The sequence below is a fragment of the Vigna unguiculata genome, chromosome 8 (genome assembly GCF_004118075.2).
Source record: "Vigna unguiculata cultivar IT97K-499-35 chromosome 8, ASM411807v1, whole genome shotgun sequence".
In the NCBI taxonomy this organism is placed as follows: domain Eukaryota; kingdom Viridiplantae; phylum Streptophyta; class Magnoliopsida; order Fabales; family Fabaceae; genus Vigna; species Vigna unguiculata.
The window spans coordinates 5,348,879-5,362,512 of NC_040286.1; the positions used below are offsets into that span (position 1 = coordinate 5,348,879).

The following is a 13,634-nucleotide window of genomic DNA, read 5'->3' on the forward strand; positions in this document are numbered from 1 at the left end:
GATGGACAAACTTCTATATAAGAATCAACTAGAACTTCTTGTAAAACTCATGCATTCAATGCATTCAATACTTGGATCTCTCTACTCTATGCCAAATATCTATGATAGATTTTGATAATTAAAAGGTAATGAACAGATCTCTTAAAATCTTAGAAATAAGTTAGAAAAAAAAAATAAAAGAGACAAAAGTTTAGAGGGATATTAATTTTCTTTTACGAATAAAACTTGAATAATTATTTTTTCTATTTATAAACTTTATATCATAGATAAACTATCTTCACTTTTAAGTAGATTTTTACGAACATCACATTAGACAAATGTAATTGATTATACGATGATATGTTAGGCCTTTTACTTTAGGATATGACTCTTTTTGTAGTAATAGGAATGGCTTTAACGGTCATTATATCAGTATCTCATTATAACACTACAAATAAATATTAAATTTTTAGCGGTCAAGAAAATTGTTAGAAATACATATGTCAAAACATGTTTTTAACGATTTTTCAATGACAACTGGTAATTTTGTCAAGAAAATAAAAGATAGAAACTGACAATTAAAAACCACTATTAATTACAATGTGTGATTGATAGAAATTTACAGTTAAAAAATGCTACTAATTTAATATTTAAACGTCTCATCAATCGACTTTAACTGCCATAAATATCTATACAATTAGTTGATCAAAAAGATTCTTTTCATATTTACATTTAATAAAACCTAGTAATATTGTGTTAAGGCTCTTCCTCCATTACATTTTTCTATTCTTATATCATTAGTTACATTTTTTTTTATTAAATTTATTTTTGTTCTCATTAACAGACTATTCTTAATGGATTTGGATAAGTCTTGGATTGATTTGCCTCGAAATACACAACAATACATGGATGGATTGAATAAATTTTTGGACTTTGCATTTGCTAATAAGAGCGTTGAAGGTAAGATAATTTGTCCATGTCCGAAATGCAATCTTAACAAATGGCAAACTCGAGGAGCAACAAAAGAACACTTAATTCTTCATCCTTTTCCAAAAGGGTATACATTTTGGCTTCTACATGGTGAGACAAATTATGTACAACATACGATTTCAACACCTCCAATTTTCCAATCGAGTGAGGATACAGGTTTTGCTAATGATCCCATATGTGGCATGGTCAATGATGCATTCGGGAATTTTGTAAACAATGATGAGAATATGCGACCTGAATCAAGCCACATGATGCCTGATGAAATTGCTCAGTATATGAAGTTTATGCATGAGGGACAACAAAGTTTGTATGAAGGATGTGACAAATATTCTAAACACTAGTGCAGAATTGCATTTTTACCTCGCCTTATAGGCCTCGGTTGGCGAGGAACCGAAGCATATAACGATGCGGTGGCAATTTTGAAATTAAAGGCAACTTATAGGCCTCGGTTCACATAAAAACCGGTGCCAAATGTAGTTATAGGCCTCGGTTCAAAAAAAACCGGTGCCAAAAGCTGTTATAGGCCTCGGTTAAGGAGGCCCGAAGCCAAAAGGGTTGCCAGAAAGGTGTTATATGCCTCGGGTTTCAGGGAACCGGGGCCAAATAGGTGTTATATGCCTCGGTTCTAAATTGAACCGAGGCCATATGGTTTAATTAGGGCTCAAAAACAGAACCCCTTTCTTCCTCGCGCGCGCCAGCTGCTCTGCATTTTTCTCTGCAAATTTCGGCCAGTTGTTGTCTCCTCTTCTCTCCACGACTTCCGGCGAGCCCACCACCCGACACCACCACGCGAGCCCCTGCCGCCGTCCACCACCCTCAACGCTGCCATCATCTGCGTCCACCTGCACTTTCTCACATGCATCGTTCTTCTCTTCTCTTGGAGCTTCTTATTCAAAACAAGAAGGTTCTGGAACCTTCCCCCAGGGCCCTTCTCCATCCTCATAATCGGAAACCTCCACCAGATGAGACAACCGCTCCACCGCACCTTCCACGCCCTTTCTCAGAAACACGGCAAAGTCTTCTCTCTCTGGTTCGGTTCGCGCTTTGTCGTTGCCGCCGTCCACCACCCTCATCGCAACCATTGGAGCATAACGAAGCCACCTGCACTTTGAACCTAAATCGCGCACCACAAAACTCATGAAGCAGATCGGAATGTTAAACCACCGCGAATCAAGCCAAAACGCAGCCGCGCCTAAACTGTAGAACAAGGAAACCCTAATTATGAGAAGGAATATTAGGCCTCGGTTCATACCAGAACCGAGGCAAAAAGGTGACATATGGCCTCGGGTTGCGACCGAGGCCAAAGGCTATCCTCCTTTGGCCTCGCCCCAATATGCCTCGGTCCGGGAACCGGTGCAGAATGTGAAAAATAACCGCTGCCAAAAGGCCTTCCTGCACTAGTGAAACTTTCTTTCTTGCTCAAATTGTACCATATCAAATGTCTATGCAGAATGACTGACAGGGCAATGTCAATGATACTGGAGTTGTTAGCAGATGCTTTTGATTATGCTAAAATCCCATCTTCATTCTATGAAGCTAAGAAAATCATTAATAAGCTTGGCCTTCATTACACCAAAATTGATGCTTGCCCAAATGATTGCATGTTATACTATGGAGAAGATAAAGATAGGGAATTTTGTATGAAATGCAATGAATCTAGATGGAAGAAAACAAAGAAGAGCAATAGTATTGTTGGTGTTACTAAAAGACAAAAGAAAGTTCCAGCTAAAGTTTTAAGGTATTTTCCATTGAAGCCGCGCTTACAACGAATGTTTATGTCTTCTAAAATAGCTGGGCATATGCAATGGCATGCATTAAGAAGTACACATGAAGGCATATTAAGGCATCCAAGTGATTCTAAAGCATGGAAGAACTTTGATCTAATGAATCCTCAATTTGCTTCAGACCCTCGAAATGTCAGACTCGGTTTGGCTACTGATGGGTTCAATCCATTTGGTGATTTGAGTACATGTCATAGTACTTGGCCTATTGTACTTATACCTTACAATCTTCCTCCTTGGATGTGTATGAAGCAAAGTTCATTCATTCTTTCCATGATCATTCCTGGTAAAAGAGCACCAGGAAATGATATTGATGTATATTTAAGGCCATTAATAGAAGAATTAAAAGAGCTATGGAACACTGGGGTTGAAACTTTTGATTCACATAAGAAAGAAGTGTTTCATATGCATGCAGCTATATTATGGACTATTAGTGATTTTCCTGGTCTTGGAACCTTATCTGGGTGGAACACACATACTGGGTTGGCTTGCCCTAGGTGTAATTTTGACACAACTCCTAAGAAGATTCAGGGTAAATTTTGTTTCATGAATCATCGACGTTGGTTAAATGCAGGGCACAAATTTAGATTATGCCGCAATCGTTTTGATGGAAGTGTGGAAACTAGAAATCCTCCTTTGAGAATATCAGGAACAAATGTCTTACAACAAGTTCAGAATTTTAATATTGTATTTGGGAAAGAACCAGAAGTTGAGGAACGGGGGAAAAGACAACGGAAAGGTCACCACCCTATTGATGGCCCTCTACAATGGAGAAAAAAGAGTATATTTTTTGAACTTCCTTATTGGGTGAACAATTTATTGCACCACAATCTAGATGTTATGCACATTGAAAAAAATGTATGTGATAATGTGGTCTATACATTATTGAACCAAGGTAAAAAGTCAAAGGACAACCTAAAGGCACGAAATGACTTAAAAGATTGGGGTGTTAGACCTGATCTTTGGCCTGATGCAAATAACAAATATCTTCCGGCTATATATACATTGACAAAAGAAAATAAACATATATTTCTGAAAACATTGAAGAACATCACTATTCCAGATGGCTACTCAAGTAACATCAGTAGATGTGTTGATGTCAAACAATCTAAGCTTGGAGGATTGAAAAGTCATGATTCTCATGTTTTGATGGAGCAACTTTTACCTTTGGCAATGAGGAAGACACTCCCTAAAGAAGTGTGCTCTGTTTTGATTGATCTGTGTTCCTTTTTTAAGCACTTGTGCAATAAAGTTTTAAAAGTGGATGAACTTAACCAATTGCAAAATAGAGTTGTTCTTACATTATGTCACATGGAGATGTTATTTCCTCCTGCATTTTTTACAGTCATGGTTCATTTGATTGTGCATTTGGTGGAAGATGCCAAGATTGGAGGACCTGTCCAATATAGGTGGATGCATCCCATTGAGAGATATTTGGGAAAATTGAAGTCTTATGTGCGTAACAAGGCTCAACCAGAAGGCTCAATAGCTGAAGGCTACCTAGCTGAAGAGTCCTTAACCTTTTGTTCTAGATATTTAGATGGAATTGAGACTATATTTAATCGAATAAGGCGTGTTGATGACGAACCTGACACCATGGCATCTAGTGTAAGTGGTTTGTTTCCACCAGTTGGAAAACTAGTTGGGGGTTTTACTTACTTCTCTTTATCAACAAAGGAAAAGTTACAAGCACATCGTCATGTATTGACTAATTGTGCCCAAGTTAACCCTTTTCTTCAATAAGTACTTTATCTTTACAACTTTTATAATTCATCTACATTGAGGACTAACCATGTAATTATTTCATTTATTTAAATTAGAGAATTTAGAGAAACTGTATGAAGACAATTAAGAAGTCGTACACGATCATCCTCTATGATAGATAAGAGGGTTCATAGAGAATTTGTGGAATGGTTTTCTCGTCGGGTATGTCTAATTTACATTCTTAAATTTGATAATATTAAAGATATCCAATTATGTTGATCATATTTTTCTTTTTTTTTAGATAAAGAATGACTTAAATGGACCTTACTTAGATGATTTGAAGTTCTTAGCTATGGGCCCAATTGATTGTGCAAAACGCTACAATGCTTACAATGTTAATGGCTTCAAGTTTCGTACGTTAGAGAGAGATCATGGACTTAAAACACAAAATAGTGGAATATTTGGTACTTTTGGGACAAGGAGCTATGCAAGTAGCATTGACAATCAAATGCAATTTGGGGGTGTGCCTTATTATGGAAAATTGGTAGACAGAATTGAGATAAACTATAATGGTCGATTCTCTGTTACTTTGTTCAAATGTATGTGGGCTGATACAACTACTTCTAGAGGGATTATAACAGATGACTTGGGATTTAGATTAGTAAACTTTACACGTTTAATACACATTGGTGATAATGATGATGACGAACCATACATTCAGGCTGCAGAAGCTCAAATGGTTTATTATGTAGTGGATGAATTAGATAAAAATTGGAGCATTCCTGTGCATCTAAAGCCACGAGACTTATATGACATTGGTGGAGATAATGATGTCACTTTCCATGAATGTGAACCATTTGAACAACAAAATTTGGAAACTTTATTTCCAGATGGAGAAGGGAATATACCATTAACAAGGTCATAGATTATGTTTTTTACGATTTTAATAATAGATTGTGTTCTAATATAGGTCACTGCATTAAAGTCACAATTGGATGAACAAAATAAACGAAATGAAGAACGTGACAAAAGACTTGATGCAATCATGAACTTCTTTTCTCAAAATTATCAAGGTTAATTGCCTCCTGAGTTGACTATGTTCAATCCTGCACCGGTAATGTTTAAGATTGCATAACTTCTTTTATTTTTCAGAGTTTACATTTGTAATTATGATTCACATTTATATTGTAGGTTTCTGATCAAGGAAGTGTGCCAACTAATACAACAAGTTCTGGACATGAGGAAAATCATATGTGATAGTTGAAGAATATAATATAATGTGGAAGTTAATTGAATCATTTTATGTTTTGAGAACTATTGTAGTACTTCATGATAGTTTTTGCTGACTAATATTGTACTTGAATTTGAATTTGAATTCGTATATTTGTTATACTTTGATATACATTTAGTCATCTATAAATAATTTGTCAATTTGATGAGTTTTTATCTATTTATGTATAATTTCATTAAATATAGATTAAAAAAATAGAATAAATATAAATAATTGTGATTGAAAAATAATATATGAATTCATAAATGATAAATGAGTAAAAAAATATAATAATAATAATTTAAAAATCTATGGTACTTTACGGAGGTTTTGAAACCTATAGTATTTCACGGAGGTTTTAAAGCCCAGGGTATTTTAGGGGGTTTTGAAACCCATGGTATTTTATAGGGGTTCTGAAACCTATGTTATTTTATGGAGGTTCTAAAACCCATAGTATTTTATGGAGGTTTCAAAATCCACGATATTTTACGGAGATTTCAAAATTCATGGTAATTAACCAGGGTTTTAAACCCACAAAACTTAACTGAGGTTTTAAAACCTATGTTAAATACAAGAGGATAAAAAACCTCCGTTATTGATTGGTGCTTCCTGGGGTTCGTAAAAATCCCAGCTAACACATTCTCCAGGGATGGTTTAGCAGGGGAAATTGAAACCCCGGGTAAAGAACTTAGTAGAGGTTTTAACCCTAAGTAATGTAAAAATAAATCTCCGTTAAAAATATTTTTTCTTGTAGTGTCTCTACCTAAAATTTTATCTTTTTACCCTAATGCTCCCATGAGTATAATCAAATAGCACAAAATACATACATGAAAAAGTGTTAACATTGTTAACAAATTATAGGTGTCATATATCCAATATTATTAGTCGGGTCATTCAAAAGAAGTGACATTGTTAATAAATTGTCAATGATGAGAACACATGGTGAATACCTATTAAAGAAGACAAGAAAGAAATATAATTAGATCCATAAATACTAAAAACAATCTATTATGGGTGATAATCACCCTCATATATTTAGTAACTGAATCTTATAAAATATTCTCATTGAAAATAATAAAATTTAATATTTTTGGTTTCAATTATAAATAATAAAAATTAAAAATTGTATTTTAAAAATGTAAAATGGTGGGGTTTTTGTGTTTTTTCTCTTTAGGGTGTGGGTCCTACTAAATTTGTAGTTATCATATCCGACGCTGTGTGTCCCACTTGTCCAAACACTTCGTACACTCTCCAACTCTTATACGGCATTGCCATTCATTCCAAGATCAGAATGTGACCCTTTCAAGCTAATAATATTCCTTTGCACATGCTTACAAAATAAAATTAAAAAAAAAAATCTTTCTATTTATTCATACAACGTAATAATTTTATACGTAGGATTTTGCTCAAGACCAATGCTCATAAAGAAAAACAAAGAAGTTGATAATTAAGATTAACCAAGTGATATCGGATTCAGAAGAAAATATTGTGATGAAATTTTGTTCTGAAATAAGTATCTGAATAAATTAAAATGTTTACAAACTAGCATCTATGATCTTGAGATGTAAGGGACTCAATACTTTAAAATTTATGATAGTCTTTCCAATTATAAACGTAGTCCTAAAAGGTGAAGGTTATTAACACTTAGACTCTATTTATTTGTGTGGATCAAAAATTGTGAGCGACGATCAACATTAAACGAATTTTTTTTACATATTTGGAAAAAAGCGTAGAATTGGGAGAGAAGACTTTTTTTTCATCCCACTTTCATGAAGAGATTTACAAGTGAATGATGGTATTTTATCAAATTATTCTCGCAATAAACCATCAATTTTGTGGTGCAACCAAGGGGAAAACATAAAAGGTGGATTGTGTGGTACAAAGAAAATGAATGAAAATAGAGGTTCAGAACGATATTGATGCATGGACGAAAAAACGGAACTAGATCCATGTTTCTTTAAATTGGTTCTCTTTAGCTTGGAACCTATTCCATTTTTGGAAGTTGTGTTGCACGAACCTGTTTAATTTTTTGTATCAAATATATTTTAATTTTTATTTATTTAAAGTAATAATTATTTTTAATAATTTAATTCATCATAAAAAATATTTTCAAAATTAATTACAACTCATCTAAATATTATTTTATATTACGTTTAACATCAATAATAATTTGATAATCAACTTATTTCACCTATTAAATTTTATTTTTAATTATCACATAAGTCAAATCCTCCACAAACTTTATTCTCAAATCCACTTCATGATCACCTCCAAATCTTTAAAAAAAGGATTAAATATGTTTTTGGTTCCTTAACTTGCAGTGAAAATTAATTTAGTCCCTCTTTGAAACCTTGACCTAATTTAGTCCTCCAACTTTATAAATGTTTGAATTCAGTCTTTTTAACCAATTTTTTGAAAGTTTATTTAACGTTTTAAATGTGTTTCATGAGAGCATTTGAGTTGTTTATCCCGCTTGACACATTTCTACTTCAATGTTAGCAAAGAAACTGTCTTGAAATACGAAACGTCAAATAAACTTAACAAAATTTTGTTAAAAGGACTAAATTCAAACATTTGTAAAGTTGGAGAACTAAATTAAGTCAAAGTTTTCGAGAGAGATTGATTCCAATTTTCACTAAAAGTTAAAGAAGCAAAAATCAATTCAATTCCTCACCCTCAGATCATTCCAACAGATCATTCCAACATATCCTTAATAGTGCTCATACATATATTTTGAACATAAAATTAGATATTAATAGTGATATGACAATAATTCCAAAACATATATTACGTGATAGGTCTGAAAAATAACAAATTTTATTAAAATAATTTTAAATAACTATAATATCATCTTAAGAAAAGAATTTAAATATAACTCAATTTTATAAAACTTACTTATCGATTAAGATTTACATTTATTTATATATTACTATAGATTTATTTATTTGTTGTCGAAATATATTAAGAAAGGAGAAAAGATGATAGTGAGGGGAAAGAAGAATGTGATGGGATTTACACATGTGAGTCCTAAGGGATTCATTTCTCATCCCTTTATCATACAACACAACAATTGTGGCTGTACTACTTGGTCCATGAGATGACGCGCGCATGGGTTTTCTAATTTTGTAGTACAAAACACACAACCACTCCTACACTACATCTATTTCCACCTTTTCATTCCACCATTCTTCTTTTAAGGAGTGTTACAATTTTAATCTTTTACACTATATATCACATTAGCAATTTTTCTTTTTCTTTTATTATTACTAAATCTAAAACTTTTAATTCTACACTTAAATTCTTCACAATAATTTTATTAATAATATAGTTAGAATTTCAGTGGTTGATCTATATTCTACAACTTAAGTTTTAGTAATTCTTATTTTATTACCTTACATGAAAAGATAAAATCCTACATAATAATGATTTTATTGTTTATAACTAATACTTTAATTTATGTATTTACTCTAAAATATTAATGTTATATTCATGATATTAAATTAATTATTTTTACTGTGTGGGTCAAATGTGTAAGATGATAAATATTTTATTTAACTAAAAATTCATAAACTAAATTCTTTAACGTTTCTATTTTGATAGGAATTCAGTGTAGTATCAATTTGACTTATCCAATTGACTTTTGGGTCATTAGTGTATATTTTCTTTAGTATATTTTTTCTTAATTTTTCTAACAAGTGATAATGATAATGATATTAAAGGAAGTGTGTCGTCATCATGTCAACTTCCCTTGCATAATTAAACCATCACACATTTCTGAAAATTTTTCCAGCGTAATGATTTTTCTTCCCTCAAATTACCAACACGCAACAAATATCAAATAGTTTGAGTATGAAGAATTTTATGGTTTGAATCCTTATTCGGACTTCTTTTATAATAGGTTAGAACATTTCAAATGTTTTTATCAATAAAAAAAATAACAAATAAATATATATAACATATAAATTATATTTTATACTATTTATAAAAAATTATTCATATAATGATATAATGTTATTTTTAGTTATTGACAAATCTTTGAAATATTAAAAATCCATTTATAATTCAAGATGGCAAAGACTAATTCTAAGAGAAAAAAAAAGTTAAGAATGAAAAACATCCACATTAATTTTTTTTTCTTGAAACTTTTGTTCAAGAACAATTTTTAAACATAATCTAATTTTTAAACTTATAATTAAAGATAAATCTCTTTCCATGGATATTTTCTAAATTTTTCTTTGTTTTAAAGGGAATTTCCACATTTACTAAGTATAGATGTAGGTAATATATATATATATATATATATTATTTATGGAGACAAAAATGAGTATATGTGTATTAGGTAATCCCCTTACGTGTATTATTAGGTAATCTAAAAAACTTATATATGTGTATTATTCTCTTAATCTTTAGTTTCATAACATTTTTTTTTCTTTTGCTACACATTTTTTTATCCTCTCTTCTAATTATATGGCTTGTTCTATATTCACAAACCTCACCCATATGTTTAAGGTATTTTTTCTCTTATCACAACCTTAATAACAAACTTTTGTGTGTAAGGTTACGCTCAAATGGTGTATTATCAAATTCAATCAAATAATTTTTAGGTCTTATATTTGATTATTTTACTTCTCATTAATATATCTTTTGTTATATTTTTTTACATGAATAAGAATGTGATTTTCAATTTCAAGTGTGTAATCATGTAAGCCCTTCATTTACTTTGTGATATATAAAAAACTTATCTTCTTTAATTTTTTTAATCATTAATTTTTTTTATTTGAAGAACTTTTATTTTTGATAAAATATTTTTTCTTATTTTTTATCGATTTGACTAGTTTGATATCTAAAAAATTTCCTTAGATCTTCAAGACACTTTCCATCTTATCATGTCCTTAATTTTGTTTCCTCCTCTGGGTATTTCATTCAATGGTATATGTTCAAATTATTTTTAGAGATAAGATACACATTGGATAAATTTTTACTTTTTTTTGTTAATATTTCTGTTTGTTATTTATTATTGTCTTATAAAATACTATTTTGATGATTTAAAGATAGATATACATATATATATATATATATAAATTCAAATTATTATTAATTTAATATTTTTTTATGAGCCATTTTATTCAAATGGTGTAACATAATTTTTATTAGTATATAAAATATATAATTTATTAGAATTTAGAGAAAAAAAATAAAGAGACATTTGAAATATTTTTTAACTTAAACATTTGTTTTTGTTTTAAGGGGGGAAACTACGAACAAACTCAATTATATAAGTGATAGATTGTATTAATTTCAGTTGATGAATGATTATCGAGTCTACCTACTACTTTAATTGTACAACCCAAAAATTAGAAACTATTGAGGTAGAGCATTTAAATTTTAAATAATCAAATCTAATTTGATTAAAGGTTTTAGATGCAAATTATTTCCAAGAATTGTTTTACGGATATTTATTTTTCAAAATCATAAAAAAAAGTTATATATTAAATCACATCCATTATGTCAGCATCGTATAATATATGACTAATTATATGCTTATTCACTGAAGCAATCACTGCATAATAATATAAAGAAATTATTTCACAAATCCAATGATACAAGAAATCATAATTTATACAGTATTTAAAAGAAAAGTGAACTTTATAAATAAACAAATATCCACGTAATAGGTGTTACCCAAACATTGTCACAAGTATTATGCGGAGTCAGACATTTCTAAATTGCTTCAATTGCTAATTTGAAGCTTTTTCTTTGACATATTTCGGCCTAAATTAATTGATTTAGTCTTTAATATTTCAGAATCTAATACAATATTCATCCAATCTTAGTGATCCCCAGTTAAGGCTTAGCTGGCACATGACAACCCCAAGTTGAAGTGACTAAAATTAATTTGTATACTCTAATATAAATACGCATGATTACGAACAGATTAATATAATAATAATTATATATATATATATATATATATATATATAATAGTTAAATAACAGTCAATTTAAAGATAAAAAATAATTAATTATTATATTATTGGTTATTTTCTAAATTAAAGTATTAATATTTAAAATAATTTATATTATCAATAAATGTAATTTGTGAATTAGAATCTAAATTAGTCTCCAATATTAATTATTAAAATTTTAATTGCTTACTATTATTATATTTTAAGTTAGTTTATGATAATTTAATAATGGTAAGTAGCTAAAATATTGATAAACTAATATTAAAGATTAATTTAGGTTTTTACTCATAAGTCAATTATAATTTATTTATTAATTATTGAGACTACTTTATTTACTAATAATAAATTTTAATTTACAAAAACATTATCTAAATTAATTAATATAATGAATGATTATTGTTTATTTCTAAATTAATTATTATTCAATAATCTTCTTTAGAAGAAAATATATTACAAAGTAGGCATGCATTTAAATTGGATATATGTATCTGAATTTGTTAATTGGCTTCGTAATAATTGCTTAATTACTTTTAAAAAGTAATTTATAGGAATAATTTTGAAAATATAGTGTTGAAGAAAAATGATATACTTTAAGTATAAATTATGTTGAGTAAAGAGATGGTGCCCGTATAAATTTATATGATTTTTGAAAATTGTTTTTGTTTAAGAAATAAGAAGTAGTCTAATAAAAACAATAAAAAGTTAGTTATTATAAGAAGTGTATACCTTTATTGATGATATGAATAAAAATATATAGATCAACTATTAAAATGTAATGTATTGAAGTATAAATCAATTTTCACATCTTAAATTCTAAAAGTTTTGTTTTACATAATTTATAGTTTTGGTGGTAATAAATAATATTATGTTGTGATTTGTATAATGAAATTACTTTATATGAAATATGATGTATAAATGGGACGAATATAGAAGAAAGATAATTAAAGAGGTCAAGTTAAGCACTAGACAAAAAGAAGTTTGAAGTGTTAGACATAATCAAACAAAATACTAGAAAGAAAAAAAAAAACTACGGAGCAAAGTCAAGTAAAAAGCTAGAAAAAGAGATGTATGAATTGTTAGACAAAGTCAACCAAAATGCAATTGATGAAAAAGAACTTTGAAGTGTTAGATGAAATAAATAAATAAATAATGCTAAATGAAGTTAAGTATAAAGTGTCACATGTCAAGAAAAAACACAAGGGACATTATAAGCAACACAAAGATTAAGAGAAGTGAACAAATTAAACACACATGTTTTGTAGCGCAATTTGAATTGCCTGTTAGTATACTTCATTGCTTCACACACCAAAGGATGATAATTACACAATGAAACAACCTTTTGAATTTGTATGCTCAATTTGGAAAGGGATTTACAAATATAATGTTGTCATGTGTCTAACAACATTGATTACTATAGTAAAATGTGTTAGTGTAAATGCCGCAATACTTTCCAAAACACTAACAAACGGATATAAAACAAACAAGCTAACAAACGGATATAAACAAACATACAAGTTCCAATGGTCCTTAAGTGAATATCTAAGAATATAAATAAATTCCATGAAGAAAAAATTAAACACAAACAAGATTCTATATGAAAATTATTTATGTTGCATATAAAAGAATAAAAACTTTTTTTTAAATCATTCACTTTCTAAAATCAATCTCGAGAAAAAACAATGTTTACATCCATGTCTTTTTTGAGAGAGTTTCTTTGTAATCCTTTAAATAGTATTGAATTTTCAAGAGTGGTATTTGTTAGAACAATTGACTCTAGAGGGAGCAGGAAATAGAGAATTAGACAAACAACTTGCTCTAGACTAAATTATTTAGTGAGCAACCGTTAAGAAGTGCACTCTAAGCGTGACCCAATCTTACAAAATTAGTTTGTAAGGTAAGGTTTGTACTCACTTATATATTCTTAATTGACCTTCTAGTCAGTGTG

The 13,634-nt window shown here is 29.6% G+C and overlaps 1 protein-coding gene and 1 long non-coding RNA gene across 2 annotated transcripts; both read left to right on the forward strand.

The window, feature by feature from the left end:
- Positions 1-2,420: 2,420 nt before the first annotated feature.
- Positions 2,421-5,379, forward strand: LOC114194288. Its single transcript, XM_028084414.1, has 2 exons — positions 2,421-4,451; positions 4,756-5,379. Exons 1-2 carry the CDS (start codon positions 2,421-2,423, stop codon positions 5,377-5,379), a joined length of 2,655 nt encoding a protein of 884 aa, XP_027940215.1.
- Positions 5,380-5,530: 151 nt separating this feature from the next.
- Positions 5,531-5,874, forward strand: LOC114193148. The gene is made up of 2 exons (XR_003606230.1): positions 5,531-5,568; positions 5,646-5,874. It is a non-coding gene; the product is annotated as an uncharacterized LOC114193148 (long non-coding RNA).
- The last annotated feature ends 7,760 nt before the right edge of the window (positions 5,875-13,634 follow it).

Coding starts and splice junctions, on each gene's coding strand:
- LOC114194288 (XM_028084414.1), top strand. CDS start 2,421: ATGACTGACAGGGCAATGTCAATGATACTGGAGTTGTTAGCAGATGCT. Junction 4,452..4,755: donor AGTTACAAGCACATCGTCAT/GTATTGACTAAT, acceptor CTTTTTTTTTAG/ATAAAGAATGACTTAAATGG.